Here is an 18,434-nt window from a genome sequence, read left to right as displayed (position 1 = left end):
CGTGGAGCCACTCTGAGCTCCAAGGTTAACGTGAGGGAAGAAAGCACCTTCCAGATCGGACCAGTTGAGTATTCATCCATTGTCCTTGAGCAATGGGCCAAGTGACTCACAGCCTCTCTACCCTGCCAGGCAGGATTTGTTTTTCTTTTGTTTTTTTTCAGCTCACACTTTCTGACTACCTTCTCTGTGCCAGCCACTGTCCTGAAGAGCTTTATACACATTAGCTCCTGTCCTTATGACAATCCTATGAGATATATAGTATTCTTATCCCCTTAGAGATCAGAAAAACAGATTCAGAGCTATTAAATCATTTGCCCAAGGTCAGGCTCTGGATTCATACTGCATTCAGGGTTGACTCCAGTCTCTTGCCTCCACAGCATGGCTGGCCCTAGAGGAAAGGGGTACAAATCTGGGAGCCAAAAGCTGGTTCAGATACAGGCTCCCCCGTAATCATACCCTGAGTACCCACGTTTTTAGAGTCTCCTCTCCTCCATTCTGTTATCCTGACTCTAACCCTGTTACCTGGGAAAAATCAGGTTCAAGCAGGCAACTCTGGAGAAAAGACATGAAGAAAGGGCCACCTGCATGGTGCCCAAGGGAAGGGTTTAGGCAGTAGAGCCACAGAGGAAATCAGAGAAGAGAACGGGAACAGGGGCCATTTGTGGGCCAGTTATTTGCACGGCCACTTCAGAGAACAGGGCACTAGGATCAAGAGTGGGGAAAGCTGTTAAACCTCCATGAACCGGTTTCCTTACTACAAAAATGGGGCACACGGTTATGCTCCTCACTGGGCTGCTGTGAGGGATAAATGAGATGATGCCCATGAAGGGCCAATGCCTGGCGGGAGGTGACTGCCCCATAACTGGCAGCCCCTGTGCCTATGACCGGTATCACATCTGCCAGCGCCTTCATCTGTGTTGTACCACCTGGTTCCTGGAGCTTTGGCAATGATCTGCTAAGTCCTCAGTGTCAGAGCTGAACCGTGTAGAAATCAAGCTCCAAGATTTGACTGCACAGATGAGAACGTGAGAGAGTCAGTGGTAACTGATCAATAGTTTCCCATCTCTTAACACGGTCACCCTCAGACTTGGAGAGGGGCAGCAGCACCGGGCAATGCACAAGAGGAGACTTTCTTGATTATCACACTCATTCTGAGTGGCTGCCTGATTTTATTTATTCCATGAAGTTTCTTGGGTGCATTTAAGTGTGAAACCCAGGCTGGGGTGTGGCCATCGGAAGCCTGTGCTCAGAAGGCCTGAGGCACTGAGAAACTCAAAATGACTGTCTCTTCAGTTTTCACAATTTCGCCACTTCTCTAATTTGCAGGTGGCAGAGGGAAGACAGAGGCTTCTGAGGGCCTACATGGAAAAGCCACTCACATACCGCATAGTCTCACTCTAACCCCCACAGCACCCACCCCCAAGGTCAGCAGAACTGACCCTCACCCCAGAGTCTTGGGCTGGTAACTGCACTTGTAACCCTACAGAGGGTGTGATATAGGGGAAAGATCACTGTGGTTGGAGTCGGAAAACGTGAGTTCAAATTGCCATGCCTCCTCTAACTATCTAAGCAATCTTGGGTAAGTATAATGGATAACAACATACTACGGATTATTATGAAGATTAATTAACTTAAACTATGGAAGGACCTCAAACGGTACCTGGCAAACTTAAGAATTACTCACATGATAGTAGACAACAGCAGCCATTATCATCACCATTATTATTTACTGCTACTCTTTTTTTTTTAATTGCTACTCTCAGTGTAACCACTAGCGATACGACCAGTTGTGTGATTTTGAACAAGTCAGTGAATATCTCTGATCCTCAATTTCCTCATATTTATAATAGCTACAAAGAGCTAACTTAAAAATGCAGATAAACTGCTTGGGACTAGTAGGTACACGCCAGTGTGGTAGCTGCTGCTCTAACTATTCACTCGACAGACACGAGGGAGCAGCCATTCTGTGCTGGGTGCTGCCTCTCCCGTGAATCATCGTGGTGAGACCCAGATCCTGTCTTAAAAGCTTATAATCAAGTGGAGAGACAAACACTGAACATTACACTCGGCGCAGTGTTCCAGAAGCCTTAACAGAAGCCGTGAGAAGGGTTCAATCCTGTTCCTGTGTTTCTCCCACCACAGCCACCAGTTTCCAGTGAGGGTGGCAACTACACCAGAAGCCTCCCCAGCTAATTCCAGCAGAGAAATCACATCCCTGTCTCCAACCTGCTGCCACCTTCTCGCTTCCCAGGCCTGCTGCTCTCCATTTCCTCAGCCTCGTCCTGAACCCACTAATCCCTAGGAAAGCAAAAACTGCCTCTCATATCTGGAAGGAGAGACTATGCAAGTGAATAGGGTTGCTGGGCTCTAAGGTTATAGTTCACCCTGAGGTCTCACATCAAGTGGCAGATGTGTTTTTACCTTTGCAGAGTATCTTCAAGCACAAAAACAAAGGCTGCAAGCTACACCCCCAGACTGGCAGGAAACCCTATCTGATCAACAAGCACACAAGTCCTTCCTCTTTCATCAAGTTCAATGACACTGCCTTAGGAGACCAAAAAGCAACTCAAACATCAAGCACCCAGGTCCCTTTTTGTGTTGGTGTTGCTTCCTCTGCTCACCCCGACTGTAAAGACTCACAGATGCACTCCGTTAAAAGACAGACTAGAGACCTCTTCAAGAAAATCAGAGATGCCAAAGGAACATTTCATGCAAAGATGAGCACAATAAAGGACAGAAATGGTAAGGACCTAACAGAAGCAGAAGATATTAAGAAGAGGTGGCAAGAATACATAGAAGAACTGTACAAAAAGATCTTCATGAGCCAGATAACCATGATGGTGTGATTACTAACCTAGAGCCAGACATCCTGAAACACGAAGTCAAGTGGGCCTTAGGAAGCATCACTGCCAACAAAGCTAGCGAAGGTGATGGAATTCCAGTTGAGCTATTTCAAATCCCAAAATATGATGCTGTTAAAGTGCTGCACTCAATATGTCAGCAAATCTGGAAAACTCAACAGTGGCCACAGGACTGGAAAAAGTCAGTTTTCAACCCAATCCCAAAAAAAGGCAATGTCAAAGAATACCCAAACTACCGCACAACTGCACCCATCTCACACGCTAGCAAAGTAATGCTCAAAATTCTCCAAGCCAGGCTTCAGCAGTAGGTGAACCATGAACTTCCAGATGTTCAAGCTGGATTTAGAAAAGGCAGAGGAACCAGAGATCAAATTGCCAACATCTGCTGAATCATCAAAAAAGCAAGAGAGTTCCAGAAAAACATCTACTTCTGCTTTATTGATGATGCCAAAGCCTTTGACTGTGTGGATCACAATAAACTGTGGAAAATTCTGAAAGAGATGGGAATACCAGACCACCTGACCTGCGTCTTGAGCAACCTGTATGCAGGTCAGGAGGCAACAGTTAGAACTGGACATGGAACAACAGACTGGTTCCAAATAGGAAAAGGAGTACATCAAGGCTGTATATTGTCACTCTGCTTATTTAACTTATATGCACAGTACATCATGAGAAATGCCACACTGGATGAAGCACAAGCTGGAATCAAGATTGCTGGGAGAAATATCAATAACCTCAGATACACAGATGACACCAACCTTATGGCAGAAAGTGAAGAAGAACTAGAGAACCTCTTGATGAAAGTAAAAGAAGAGAGTGAAAAAGTTGGCTTAAAGCTCAACATTCAGAAAACTAAGATCATGGCATCTGGTCCCATCACTTCATGGCAAATAGATGGGGAAACAGTGCTGACTTTATTTTTCGGGGCTCCAAAATCACTGCAGATGATGACTACAGCCATGAAATTAAAAGACCCTTACTCCTTAAAAGAAAAGCTATGACCAACCTAGACAGCATATTAAAAAGCAGAGACATTATTTGACCAACATAGGTCCTTCTAGTCAAAGCTATGGTTTTTCCAATAGTCATGTATGGATGTGAGAGTTGGACTATAAAGAAAGCTGAGCACTGAAGAATTCATGGTTTTGAACTGTGGTATTGGAGAAGACTCTTGAGAGTCCCTTGGACAGCAAGGAGATCCAACCAGTCCATCCTAAAGAAAATCAGTTCTGAATATTCGTTGGAAGGACTGATGATGAAGCTGAAACTCCAATACTTTGGCCACCTGATGCGAAGAACTGTCTCATTGGAAAAGACCCTGTTGATGGGAAAGATTGAAGGCAGGAGGAAAAGAGGACAACAGAGGATGAGACAGTTGGATGGCATCACTGATGCGCTGGACCTGAGTTTGAGTAGGCTCTGGGAGTTGGTGATGAACAGGGAAGCCTGGAGTGCTGCAGTCCATGGGGTCGCAAAGATTCAGACACGACTGAGCAACTGAACTGAGAATGTCTTTGACCACACTTGCTGGGTCCTCAGGAACAACTGTGCTGCCCTTTCTGTAAGGCCTGACTCCTCCTAAGAAAGGGATCTGACATATGCAGGACAGTACCGCGTGGCAGAGAAACATCAAAATAATTGGTACTCAAGGGATTTGGCACTGGGGATAGACCTGGCACTCAAAACCCCTTTGACCTTGGCCTTCAAAGAGACCCACTTCACATCTCCAGATCTGTTTCCTCTCCTATAAGATGGGACACTGATCAAGTGCCCCTATGTGTCCTTCCAGTTTTCATATTCTAAGAGGTGATGAATCTACCAGCAGGACATCAATGACATTGTCGATGGGGTTTAAAAAAGAGCAATCACTGGGGAATCCTACCAAACATACAAAGAAAAAGTTACATCAATCCTTCTCGAACTCTTTCAAAAGACTCAAGAGGAGAGAACACTCTCAAATTCATTTTATGAAGCCACCATCTTCCTGATACTAAAACCAAATACTAAAACAACAGCAAGAAAGAAAATTATAGGTCAGTATCTCTAATGAATACAGATGCAAAACTCCTCAATAAAATACTAGCAAATGTAATTCAGCAACACATAAAGAGGATCACACATCATGATTGCAATGGATTCATCTCAGGGTCACAAGAATGGTTCAACAAACACAAATCAATCTATGTGATACACCACATCAACAAAAGAAAAGACAAAAACCACATGATCATCTCAATAGATGCAGAAAAAGCATTCGATAAAATTCAACATCCATTTAAAATGGATGAGAGAGGGAACATATCTCAGTAAAGCATGGAAACCTAAATGTCCACTGACAGATGAATGGATAAAGAAGGTGTGCAATATAGAGAGACACATATAAATATAAACACACACATACACAATGCATGTCTGATATACACATACACAATGCAATACAGAGAGACATACATAAATATACACACACACACACGATGCATGTTTGATATACACATACACAATGGAATATTATTTAATCATAAAAAGTATGCCATTTGCCATTTGCAGGAACATGGATGGACCTACAGATTATTAGACTAAATGAAGTCAGTCAAACAGAGAAAGACAAAAATCATATGATCACTCACATATGGAATGAACTTATTTCTAAAAGAGAAACAGACTCACAAACACAGAAACCAAACTTATGGTTACCAAATAGAAATGGAGTGCACGTCAGGGTAAACTAGGAATTTGAAATTAGCAGACACAAACTACTAAATATAAAAATAGATAAAGTCCTACTGTATAGCACATGGCACTATATTAAGCATCTTGTAATAAACTATAATGGAAAAGAATCTGAAAAACAATACAGATAAGTGAATCACTTTGCTGTACATCAGAAACACAACATTGTAAATCAGCAATAATTCCATTTCAAAAAAAGAGCAAGGGGATTTATGTATATGTATGATTGATCCATTTTGCTATGTGGTAGAAGCTAATACAGCATTGTAAAGCAAGTTTACTAAAATAAAAATTAATAGTAAAGACAGCGAAGTTCCTCGCCTCTTCTATCCATTTCACGCTGTGATCCACTCATGACTCCTCACTGCCTGCATAATAAAGTCCCAGTTCCACGGTGTGGCAACCAAGGCCTCCAATGATCCTGAGTCTCTACACTCTTTGCCTCCCCCTCCCTTCTTTCTAAGTGCACTGAACACATTCAGTTCAGTTGCTCAGTTGTGTCTGAATCTTTGCGACCCCATGAACCACAGCACGCCAGGCCTCACTGTCCATCACCAACTTCCGAAGCCTACACAAACTAGTGCCCATTGAGTCGGTGATGCCATCCACCCATCTCATCCTCTGTCCTCCCCTTCTCCTACTGCCCTCAACCTTTCCCAGTATCACGGTTTTTTCAAATGAGTCAGCTCTTCCCATCAGGTGGCCAAAGTACTGGAGTTTCAGCTTCAACATCAGTCCTTCCAATGAACATCCAGGACTGATCTCCTTTAGGATGGACTGGATGGATCTCCTTGCTGTCCAAGGGACCCTCAAGAGTCTTCTCCAACACCACAGTTAAAAAGCATCAATTCTTCGGTGCTCAGCTTTCTTCACAGTCCAACTCTCACATCCATACATGACTACTGGAAAAACCATAGACAGACCTTTGTTGACAAAGTAGTGTCTTGACTAGAAAAACCTTGACTAGACAGACCTTTGTTGGCAAAGTAATGTCTCTGCTTTTTAATATGCTGTCTAGGTTGGTCATAATTTTCCTTCCAAGGAGTAAGCGTCTTTTAATTACATGGCTGCAATCACCATCTGCAGTGATTCTGGATCCCAAAAAAATAAAGTCAGCCACTATTTGCACTGTTTCCCCATCTATTTGCCATGAAGTGATGGGACCGGATGCCATGATCTTCGTTTCCTGAATGTTGAGCTTTAAGCCAACTTTTTCACTCTCCTCTTTCACTTTCATCAAGAGGTTCTTTAGTTCTTCTTCACTTTCTGCCATAAGGGAAGGGTGGTGTCATCTGTGTATCTGAGGTTATTGATGTTTCTCCCAGTAATCTTGATTCCAACTTGTGCTTTATCCAACCCAGTGTTTTTCATGATGTACTCTGCATTTAAGTTAAATAAGCAGGGTGACAATATACAGCCTTGATGTACTCCTTTTCCTATTTGGAACCAGTCTGTTGTTTCATGTCCAGTTCTAACTGTTGCCTCCTGACCTGCATACAGGTTGCTCAAGACGCAGGTCAGGTGGTCTGGTATTCCCATCTCTTTCAGAATTTTCCACAGTTTACTGTGATCCACATAATCAAAGGTTTGGGCATAGTCAATAAAGCAGAAGTAGATGTTTTTCTGGAACTCTCTTGCTTTTTCGATGATGATCCAGCAGATGTTGGCAATTTGATCTCTGGTTCCTCTGCCTTTTCTAAATCCAGCTTGAACATCTGGAAGTTCATGGTTCACATACTGCTGAAGCCTGGCTTGGAGAATTTTGAGCATTACTGTACTAGCACGTGAAATGAGTGCAATTGTGTGGTAGTTTCAGCATTCTTTGACATTGCCTTTCTTTGGGATTGGAATGAAAACTAACCTTTTCCAGTCCTGTGGCCACTGTTGAGTTTTCCAAATTTGCTGACATATTGAGTGCAGCACTTTCACAGCATCATCTTTTAGGATCTGAAATAGCTCAACTGGGATTCCAACACCTCTACTAGCTTTGTTCGTAGTGATGCTTCTTAAGGCCCACTTGACTTCACATTCCAGGATGTCTGGCTCTAGGTGAATGATCACACCATTGTGATTAATTGGGTCATGAAGATCTTTTTTATACAGTTCTTCTATGTATTCTTGCCACCTCTTCTTAATATCTTCTGCTTCTGTCAAGTCCATACCATTTCTGTTCTTTACTGAGCCCATCTTTGCATGAAATGTTCCCTTGGTATCTCTAGTTTTCTTGAAGAGATCTCTCGTCTTTCCCATTCTATTGTTTTCCTCTATTTCTTTGCACTGATCACCTAGAAAGGCTTTCTTATCTCTCCTGGCTATTCTTTGGAACTCTGCATTCAAATGGGAATATCTTTCCTTTTCTCCTTTGCTTTATGCTCCTCTTCTTTTCACAGCTATTTATAAGGCCTTCTCAGACAACCATTTTGCTTTTCTGCATTTCTTTTTCTTGGGGATGGTCTTGACCCCTGTCTCCTGTACAATGTCACGAACACATTAGCCCTCTTACAACTTTTCTGCAGTGTCTACATCTGCCTTCTGCTTTGCCCTGCACATGCGTGTTTGGAATTCCCTTAGCTAACTGGCAACACTGCTCACTGTCCAACACTTGGCTCAAGATCCACCTCCTCTGTGTAGCCATCCACACCATGTGACTCCAGGATCTTGACCATCCTCTCCTCCTTAACCCCAGGGCCTAATATGTGTGTGTATTATGCTGATGATCATATGCTGCAGTGGCCTCATTTACCTGTAACATTTTTTTGTATTAGGCTGGAATCCCTTGGGAGACAGGGACTGAATCATGTGCATTTCTCTGTGACTCTAACATAATCCTTGGCCCACAGAAGATGTGCCAGGACCATTTTTCAGACAGACAGATAAACCACTGACAGGGGAACTCTCAGGACATTTTATCAAAAGGAAGAAAAAAAAATTCTTGCTTACTAATCCTAAACATGCCTCTTTCTGCAGCTTAACTGAGACACTGAGAAAAGGTGTATGTCTTTTCTATAGAAAATGCTGACACCCGAGGAATAGGATCTGAACCAGGGACAGACGTGTAACAAAACTCAATAAAAAACACCTAGAATTTGTTGTGGAAGGACCATTTGCTTCAGAGCACCCAGCATCTTTTGGTTTTTCTGGGTCTCGGAGCATGGTGAGGGGATGCAGCCTGCCTCTGGTTGGAGAGACTGACCTCGGGGCTTGGGCTGGCAGCAGCGCTTCAGCACAAAGCTGATGTTGTCCGTGCGCAGGATCTGCTTCTTTAGGTGGCTCATGAGGTCCCCAAGGCTCGGGAAGCTGCGGTCCGAGCCATGCAGGCTGTAGCGGCCCTTCTGCACCTCGATCTGAAAGTTCTTGAACTGTTTCTGGATACCCAGCACCTGCCATTTAGAAACATGATCAGAAAGAATTTGTTTTAAAAGGGGTCAGGCAAACCTCTCCTGGGTATGTATGATGTTAACAACAGGAGAAGCCAGGTGGAGGACAAACAGAAGCTCCATACTATCTCTGTAACATTTCTGTAAATCTAAAATTATTTAGAAATGAAAAGCTTATTATATGTAAATGAATAATAAAGGTAAACATTATCTAATAATATATAATGTTATCTAATAATAATATTAGAAACAATATCTAATAAAGGAGATCCAGGAGAAGGTGCTGATAAATGGGAGTTATTAATAACACCAGGGAAACAGTCTCACACAGAGACATGATTTCCACAAGAGCATCACTTTATTTTGGCACTTAAAATGAACTCCATGAAAACACTGACCTCAGCACTGTGGCTACGGTTATATGGCAAGGTGCACGTGGAAAAGCAAGCACTTTATAGGGGCTTTCCTGGTGGCTCAGAGGTAAAGAATCCACCTGCAATGCGGGAGACCTGGGTTGGGAAGATCTTCTGGAGGAGGGCATGGCAATTGACTCCAGTATTCTTGCCTGGAGAATCCCCATGGACAAGAGGAGCATGGCTGGCTACAGTCTATGGGATCACAAAGAGTCAGACACGACTAAGCATAGCACAGCAAGCACTTTATAGCGGTTAGCAAACATTATTACATATGAAATAAGTACTACAGCAAAATGTATCCAGGAACTCCCTCAAACAGCTCTTCTAAGAACCTGTGGGGAGGTGGGCGACGGCTGTCTGGTCTCGTTTCCGGGTTGCATGGTGCCCCAGAGAGGAAGTACAGCAGAAGCTTTCCTTCATGAGAATTTTTGTACAAAGAACACTATTTTCGTGGTTAAAATAAGGGCCAGAAAGATCTGCTTATGGTGTAAACTAAGACAAGATATTTAACACCTTGATGCCTCAGTTTCTTCATCTGTACAATGGTGATAATGCAACCTGTCTCAAAGGGCTAAAGTAAGGCTTAAATAAGAGTATACAGGTAAAGTGCTCAGCACAATGTCAGCTTAGCTGAAGCAAGCAGTAGGAGTGACCCTGTGTCTGATTCCTATTTTCCCCAGGTAACCTGACACCAGGTAGACCATGGGACTGGATCACTGACATTCTCGGTACAGCACAGATCAATTCCACCTCCAAAGGCGGCTGGGCCGTCTCATGCTCCCACCCCTCGTAAAAACATAAAAGTTCCTCCAAAGACTGGGTGAATGCAGAAGAAAGGAATCCTGCCAAGGCAACAGGCCTGCCAGATGCTGAGCCACTGCACCTGTATCAGCCCCCAGGCCGTGGTGTCCAGGAGCACCCCAGGCGAGCAGTGGCCCCTCCAGGCTTCACCCAGGACTCTGGCAGCACTGGGCTCCTTCCGCCACTGCCCCCTCCACTCCTGACAGTCCAGCCCCAGGGACTGGCCTATACTTTTCCTCCGTGTCTGAGGCCTGCAGTGCATTCACAGGCTGGCTTTCATCTGGCCGGCCCCTCTCCACCTCAGTTCTCCCAGCTCATGGTGAACCCAGTCAACACTAGTGTATTTATCTGGACTAATTCTGTAACACTCTCTCTTTTAAAGTAGTCCATTCCTTGTATTTTTTTAAAAATTACATGAATTACAAAGCACTGTGGTTTAGTAAGCCCAAGTCAGGAATTCGGCTTCTACCTGAACCAAAATCTTAGGATTTCTCTCACATCATTCCCAGCTTCCAACCACACCCAAGTCACTAACAGAAATCTTGTTAAAATGCAGGACAGCAATTTGTCTTATAAAATGCCTGCAGCTACCATCTGGGGAAAACTATGTTAAGACAGATTTCCAATAGGTCTTATTGGCGCAGGTCTGTACCAGTGAATGCCACAGACAGACATAGCTCTGGGTCTGTGATGGCGCCGAGTATAAAATAAACCACTCTAAGCCACCGCGTGTTTTGTGTGAGCTAGTTTTCTGGCCACATTCCACCTTCCAGAGCACAGAGAACCCTGCCATGGGTCCCCTGAAGGAAGAAACAAAGGGTCTTAAGGACAAAAGGGTCGGCTGCCTGGAAGCGGGCTCCGTCTGGAGTGCAGACGGCCCGTGTCGGAACTGCAGGGGTTCCTCAGAGGCCCCGGCCTTTCTACTCCCACCCGCAGGGTGGTCCTCGCTGCGGAAGCTCCTGGATGAGGCTGAATATGTCCCGAGCCAGTGTCCCAGCTGACCTCAGATTTTTCAAAGCAGGTGACAGTCATGAGGATGTTGTCGAAGTCGGTGCAGCTCCACCGTAGCACGTACATCCCCTCCTCACTGCCTTCTTGCCGCAGCTTATTGATGGCATATTCTGTGCTAGAAGGAGAGAGAGGCAGAGAGAGAGAGCTCACACCAAACAGAAGCACTCCAAACCCACGGGACGTCCACTTCCCTCAGCTGCCTCAAGTCTGATATCCCCTCGTATTACCTGTCCTGGGTCCTAACGTCCTCTCCTGTGTAAGACATGAGGCAGCCTGAGGTGCTGAGAAGCCTCAAAACAGAGCAGGTCTCCAAGGTCGAGAAGGGGGCTCAGCCCACTGCCCCTGAGCCCACCCGTCCCCGACTTTCCCACACACACTGTCTCCACTCTAGCCAGAAGAGCCCCCCCAGGGCTGGGACGTGGAGCTGCCGTGCTGCTGTGGTGGGGGTCCCTCCACCACCTCCCTAGGCTGCACAACTAGAACATGAGCCTCAGGACAGCAGGAATTCGGGGCTGTTCTGTTCATTGCTGTGTCCACAATAACCAGAGCATGCCTGGCTCATAGCAGCTTATCATATCACTTATCAATAGATAAGTGAATAACAGAGAAATAAACACTGAATACAGAAATCAACGAGAACTGAAAAGCTTGAGTAGAAAACATGCCTGTCCGACACTCCTGTGTCCCCAGGATGGATGAGCCCTACACAGAGAAGGCAGTGAACAAACAGCTGCTAAGTAAGTCCGCACAGGAAGTTACTACATCCAGTGAGTCCTGCTCTCTGAGTGCTGGCAAGGGGGCTGTGAGGTCAACATGTGTTAGAAAGACACCGAGGGCTCCAGTCACTGGGTGATGAGGGCAGGCAGACAGAACCAAAGTACATAAACTTAACGTGGCAGAAGGTCATAAACACCACTGGGACAAACAAAGCCGAGTGAAGGAGTCAGGCAGGCAGCGTGGGGTACAGAGAGGGAGGAGGGGTCATCATGTTATATAAGGAGCTCAGGGAAGACGACACCAATAAGGCGACATGTGAGTGAGCCTGAAGGAAGTGGTGGCTGAATGGACTCGGGAGGGAGGGCTTTCCAGTGTAAGGGGAGAAGCAGGTGCCACAGCCCTGACACTTAGCTATAGCTGGGATATCTGAGGGCCATGCTTTATTATAAAGCTCAGCCCTTGCTCTGCAATTCCGCGTGTGTCTGTGGGAGCCTCTCCACGCCGGGACCACACCACTGACAAACTGCCAGTCCACAAGGCAGCGGGATTGGGAAGAAGTGGGGACCGCTTCGTGAGAAAGGTGGCTGAAGAGGTGCTTCCGCAGATACACTGTGGTCTGGAAGAGACTCAGGAGAAACACAGCAGCTGTGTTCTTCTGCCTGAAGGACAGTCATGGACAAGAGGAAGTTGAATTGCTACCGCTCCAAGCGGCAGAACTCAGATGAGTAGACAGGACTTACAGGCAGGCAGACCTCAACTCAAGTCAGAAAGGTGAGCAAGGCTGCAGAGCTCCAAGCTGCTCGCTGCCTTGTCAGGCACTAGGGGCGCCATCACCAGACGTGTCTGAGATGCAGGTGGGACGAGACACCCAGCAGAGCCCCTTCCAGCACCAAGGCGGGCTCACCCTCACTGCACACCTGGCACCGCAGGACGAGCCCACTCAGGATCCCGTTTCTCACCACACCATGTGCTGCTGAGATCTGTGTGCTCTTTCTCGAATCACCCAGAGCGTCTGGCACAGCAAGGAGTTAGGATATGCAGTGCTTCTGGGTCAGCTATGGAGAGGTGAGGGGTTCAACTGTGAGGACACCCACATAAGGGAGAAGAGGTGACGGGAAGGCCTGGCCAGGACAGCAGGGACAGTCAAGGGCACCAAGGAAGTACTCAGCCTAATGCTCAATGATGCCCATGCCTGAGAGGCCACGCTCCCCCTCATCTCTCTGTTCTTTTCACACCAAAGGTAACTGGAAAAGTTATCCAACCAACCAGATTGGACCATGACAGCCATTCTGTATGTTGTGGACGATCAGTGGGGGAGCCACATCGGTGCAGAGGTAGTGATGGGCGTCTGCCGTGAGCCGGAAATAGCCGTCCACCAGGGACACGAAGGACAAGGCCTCCTCGTGGGAAGAGAGCTTCAGCTCCTGCAAGAGAGCAGAAATGCCCGTGGGTACATCACACACTGGCCACCTCAAGCAGCAGCTGACTCTCTGGGCAGGTACACAGTGAGAAGATATTCATGTTTAACACAATGGAGGATGCATGAGCCCATAGCGAAGCTCCCTTTGTTGACAGTAACTGCACCCTTGAATTTATAAATGGTTCTGACCGTTCGCCACACTCTTTCTTCTATTACCTCAAACCTTCTTCGGATGAGGACTAGTGTACGTGGGGGGAGCAGGGGACAGGCAGCTGTGCGGGAGACATGAGACCACGGAGAAGCTGCCCCCTAGGACCAGGTGGAAGAGCAAGGCTGATTCAAGGTGGCAACGACATGAAAGAGTGGAGGCGGGAAGAGCAGAGAGTGTGCAGGTGGTACCCTGGTCCTGGCACTACACATTATTCCTGCTTATAGAAAAAGAAAGAGGCACAGGTGTTTCATCCCATCCAGAGCTGGTTCAGAAGGTGAAACTCTGGATTTTAGTTCAGGAATGGTCCCAGACACAATGATGTGGTTGTGAGATTAAATCCAGGGACCTCTGAGGGTCTGGAGGAGGCACAGTCTTACTCACAGTGGGAGAGGCAAAGGCAAAAAGAGAAGAGGAGGAGGGAGGGAGTTTTCATGGAAGGAAGAAAAATGCTCGGAGGTGAAGACAGGGGAGGTTTTTGTCTTAATCTTATAACCCTGAGCAGAGATGAGCATTTATTTGAGTGGAATTGTGGGGTCAACCAGGAACATCTGATGAAGGAAGGTATGTAAAGCCATGATTTAGAGCTTTGCCTCACAAAAATCCTAACATTAACACACACTGGAGCCTTAAGGGCAAAATGACACTTGAGTGTAACACTCTTTCCATAACAATGGAGAAAGAAAAGGCTGGTGGCAGAGATGAGACCAATGAAGGGGTAGGGGAGAGAGGAATATAAGCAACCAGTAGAATGGAGGCAAAGGGCTTATAATGAGAATTAGCTATGATGCCAATGGAAAGGTGCTTTGGGGTTGTGAGCCAAGGAGGCCAAGAGGGGGCAGGACTACCACAGGGATAGTGATCCAGGTGTGCTAAGTGTGCTTCCTTTCAGGTGTGACCCAGCATCTCCCTGCAGAGCCCCAAAGAGCAAATGCAAGACAGTCTGGCTTGGGTAGCCCTTCACCCAATCACATACAAATGAAACCATGTAAGTGCTTAAGTTCTCTGAAAGCAGAAGTCTGAATAGAAATGGGAGATGTCAAGAAGATGCAGACAGAAGAGATAAATCAAGATATGATTTGATAACACGGTAGTATCATGCTTTCCTGAAAGCGGCAATCAAAACACAGCTTGGAAATCCCACAGCTGGGAAGGGATCGGGGAATGAGATAAATAAGAAAAAGCATCACACAGGGTTGACCCACCAGCTTCAGGAGCCAGTTTATCTGAGTTCAAATCTCAGGGTCTCTATGTACATTTAAGCATATGTAATCATCATTTTTTGTCAAAAATTATCAAATATCAGCAATTTCAAATGATTTAATGTCACAGTTGTATGACCTTGGCTGAGTTATTTAGCTTTTTTTGTGCCTCAGATTCCTCCTTCCTAAAATGAGAATAATAAAATACCCACCTCATATAGTCAATAAGAAAATGAAAAGAGTTGGTATTTGCAAAGCCTTTATGACAAAAAGTACCTGGTTCATAGCAGGCTTCGTATTTGTAAATGAAAAAGTAACGAGGAGATCAAGTACGGGTTTTTTCTTGCCTCCCCCGGCCCCACAAGCACGGTAGCTTGGCACAGAGCGGCCAGCCTGGGTGGCCAGGGTGAGACCTGGCCTAGATGACGGGTGCACCATCTGGTTGCTGCCCTTGACTCTGTCAGCTAGGACAGGACAGGGAAGGCTCTCAAAGCCTGCATCCACTGGCTGCTGTTCCTTCTTCTCGGCCACGTCTCCGGGGTTTGGCCATGTTGAACAGCCAGACCACAGATGTGCCAAGCTCTCCCTCACTACGGGGTCCCTGGGGGAGAGGACACCTTGGGGCCCAAATGAGTATAGGTTGGAGCTGACCCTCTGAAAGTTTCTATAGCTCTCCCGAAGTCTCAAGATTCCCCACTGGAGGTGGAGTCAAAATCCTGACAATATGGCTTAATATCTATAACATGCTGACTGCTGCTGCTAAGTCACTTCAGTCATGCCCGACTCTGTGCAACCCCCGAGACGGCAGCCCACCAGGTTCTTCTGTCCCTGGGATTTTCCAGGCAAGAATACTGCAGTGGGTTGCCATTTCCTTCTCCAAATATGCTGAATAAACAGCATTTATTTCTGTTTTCTCCCTCTTGCCATTTTCCACGTCTCCACTAACATCTATCTGGGCTCTTCCATCACATTTTTACAACAGTTTTCTTAGGCAATCAATGTATCTTTATTTTTAAAAGGGGAGGATGGGGAGAATTAAAAGTTAAAATCACTCATAATATCATCATAAACAAATAGTTGCTAATATATGATTATTTTCCTAAGAGCATGTGCATGCTTTAAACTTTTTACAAAATTGGTTCCATTAAGTTTCATATTCTGCTTTTTTCCATTTATGAAGTATTCTTCCAGATTTTTAAAAATTCAGTTATTTGTTTAAATAATATTCTAATACTCAGAGGAGTTGTATTTTATGTTCTCGTTTTCCTATAATCATATAGGCAGGTTAGTTTCAGCATTTTTGACACTGTAAATACTGCTTGGGATAAACATTCTCATTCATCGACCACTGCCTGCATCTCACTGTTTCTAAAAGACTCCTCATTTCCTGAATGGAGGGATATGTAGATATTTTCAAGCCTTTTAATACATGTTATCTTGGAGAGCGAGGAGATCAAACTAGTCAATCCTAAAGAAAATCAACCCTGAATATTCACTGGAAGGACTGATGCTGAAGCTCCAATACTTTGGCCACCTGATGAGAAGAGCTGACTCACTGGAAAAGACTCTGATTCTGGGAAAAGACTAAGGGCAGGAGGAGAAGGTTGATGAGATGGTTGGATGGCATCGACTCAGTGGACATGAGTCTGAGCAAACTCTGGGAGATGGTAAAGAGCAGAGAAGCATGACGTGCTGCAGTCCACGGGGTTGTGAAGAGCTGGACATGACTAAGCGACTAAACAATAACAAATCAAACTGCTTTCCCAAAAGGTATACCCAAAAGACTAATTACTCTAGATATAAAAGGATGGCCACTTGTCCTAAACTGCATCACCAGATTCTTTCCCAGCACTGAGTGTTAGGATTTTGACACAGTAAAATTTGCCTATTTTAGGCAAAACATGGTACTTCCCTAGGTGACTACCTCCACTGCATGGAGCACCGTGTCTCACCATCCTGTTCTTTCCACGAGCAGTCGGCAGTGACCTCCCTGACACAAACATGTTTGTTTTGGCTGGGCTCCCACTTCCCCTGCCAAACTGGCCTGCCTGTCTAGATCCTGTCCTCAAGTGATACCAGAAAAGAGGAAGTGAAGTTGAATACTCCTTCCTCTGCCTGAGAGTCACTTGGGTGTGCCTGACACCATGAAGAGCACTGTCACTGTGGCCACATCCACTGGCCCAACAGTCTACTCAAGTGCAAAGCGGGGCTTCCCACCAACCTCATCCCGGTGACCCACCCAACTCAGCAGAGGGGCCGTGCAGGAGACCTTGGGAGAAAATGCTGACCCTCACTCACCACATTTTTTTTCAAATCCACTAATTTTTGTGAACTGAATATTGATGCTGAAATATCTTTGGGAGGATAATAAATCCTGTCTTCATTTGAAGAACAAAGAAAGGCACTAGAACCTACCCAGGTAACTTAAACACAGACACTGATAATGTCAATGTCAGCAACAGGGACTTCTTGGCTTAAATAAGATGATCACGAGATTTTCTCTCGGAGACAGGAACCCTGCCAAGAGCACGTGCTGCATAACTGTCCTCAGCAAAGTCCCCTCCCAGCAGCAAACCCAGGCCAAATCACTTCTGGAGGAAACTTACCATTTTTCTGTTGTCCTGCTTATTAATGCTGACCACAGACTCCTTGATTACAATGTGAGTGATCTCAGGGAAGTAAGAAAAATTGTTCCACTCTTCTCGGATTTTGTTTTTTTCCTCATCCTTCTTGTGTTTATTTTCCAGTTTTTTCCGTTTCAGTTTTTTTTCCTTTTCAACAGGAACAATCTGATAAAATGCATAAGTGACAGAGTGAAGCCAGCTTTCTCATTTTCTATTGGCATTTCTCATTTTCTCCTGGCAAAACAACATAGGGCCTTGCAGCCAAGCAGGAGAAAGCCAGAGTGCATGGACTGATGGAGGAACTGGGAGAGTCAGCACCCATGGGCTTATTCAGGCCCCACCAGGGATTCTTAGGACCCTACCCCTGGAAAAGACCTTAATGGACACGCTGACTAAACTCTTTACATAATCTATAATGTACGAGGCAGATTCAGGAATGGAAATAAGTGCCCACTAGACATACATCTATAACCAGGTCCCCCCAGTTGAGCATGGGCTTTCTCCTTTTAGAATCTACCACTGATTGTCTTGACTAGACAGCCATAATCAAGTTGGAATTTTTAAGAGCAGGTATGAATCTCATGCTTAGATAACTTGGGGAGTCATACATGTCTGCACAAGCTTACATATTTTGTGTAGCAGAGTGTTGGAGACCAGAGATCTGGATAAGACCCTGACTCTTGCCAGTTACTTAACTAGTTAGGTCATCTCTTTGAGCCTCCATTTACCCACCCATAAAACAGAGATCTTATGTCTTCACAGGGTTCTTAGAGCAGAAGGTAGGTTCTTAATAACACAGTACCCACACTACACAGAAAGTGCTTGGTAAGTGTTTGGCATTATTTTAGCATGAGAATAAAACAGGAGTAGAAAGTAAATTTCACCTTTACGTCAATAGTATTATTTAAAATAATAATAATGATGATGATAGCAGCTATAATTATTTATTGAACATTTATTATACACCATTTATTATTATATAAGCTCTATGCTAAATGGCAGTTTTCTCAACAACACTATGAGGTAGTACAGTAAGTGTTACCTTTTTATAGATGAATAATGAATAT

General features: G+C 45.2%; 1 protein-coding gene across 5 annotated transcripts in view; it reads right to left on the bottom strand.

Annotated features, from left to right (window-relative positions):
• JAK1 (Janus kinase 1) overlaps positions 1–18,434 on the bottom strand; it is a 243,824-nt gene that overhangs the window by 17,925 nt on the left and 207,465 nt on the right. For all 5 annotated transcript variants that reach the window (XM_070468032.1, XM_070468029.1, XM_070468028.1 and 2 more), the window contains 4 exons: positions 17,350–17,532; positions 13,180–13,337; positions 11,188–11,311; positions 8,785–8,971 (listed from right to left, as the gene is read on the bottom strand). In XM_070468032.1, coding sequence (XP_070324133.1) covers positions 8,785–8,971; positions 11,188–11,311; positions 13,180–13,337; positions 17,350–17,532 — 652 coding nt within the window. The remainder of the gene's footprint in view (positions 1–8,784; positions 8,972–11,187; positions 11,312–13,179; positions 13,338–17,349; positions 17,533–18,434) is intronic.

This window comes from Odocoileus virginianus, chromosome 5 (assembly GCF_023699985.2).
Source record: "Odocoileus virginianus isolate 20LAN1187 ecotype Illinois chromosome 5, Ovbor_1.2, whole genome shotgun sequence".
Classification (NCBI taxonomy): domain Eukaryota; kingdom Metazoa; phylum Chordata; class Mammalia; order Artiodactyla; family Cervidae; genus Odocoileus; species Odocoileus virginianus.
The sequence above is the reverse complement of the archived record's forward strand: the minus strand, read 5'-3'. Positions and strand labels throughout refer to the sequence as shown.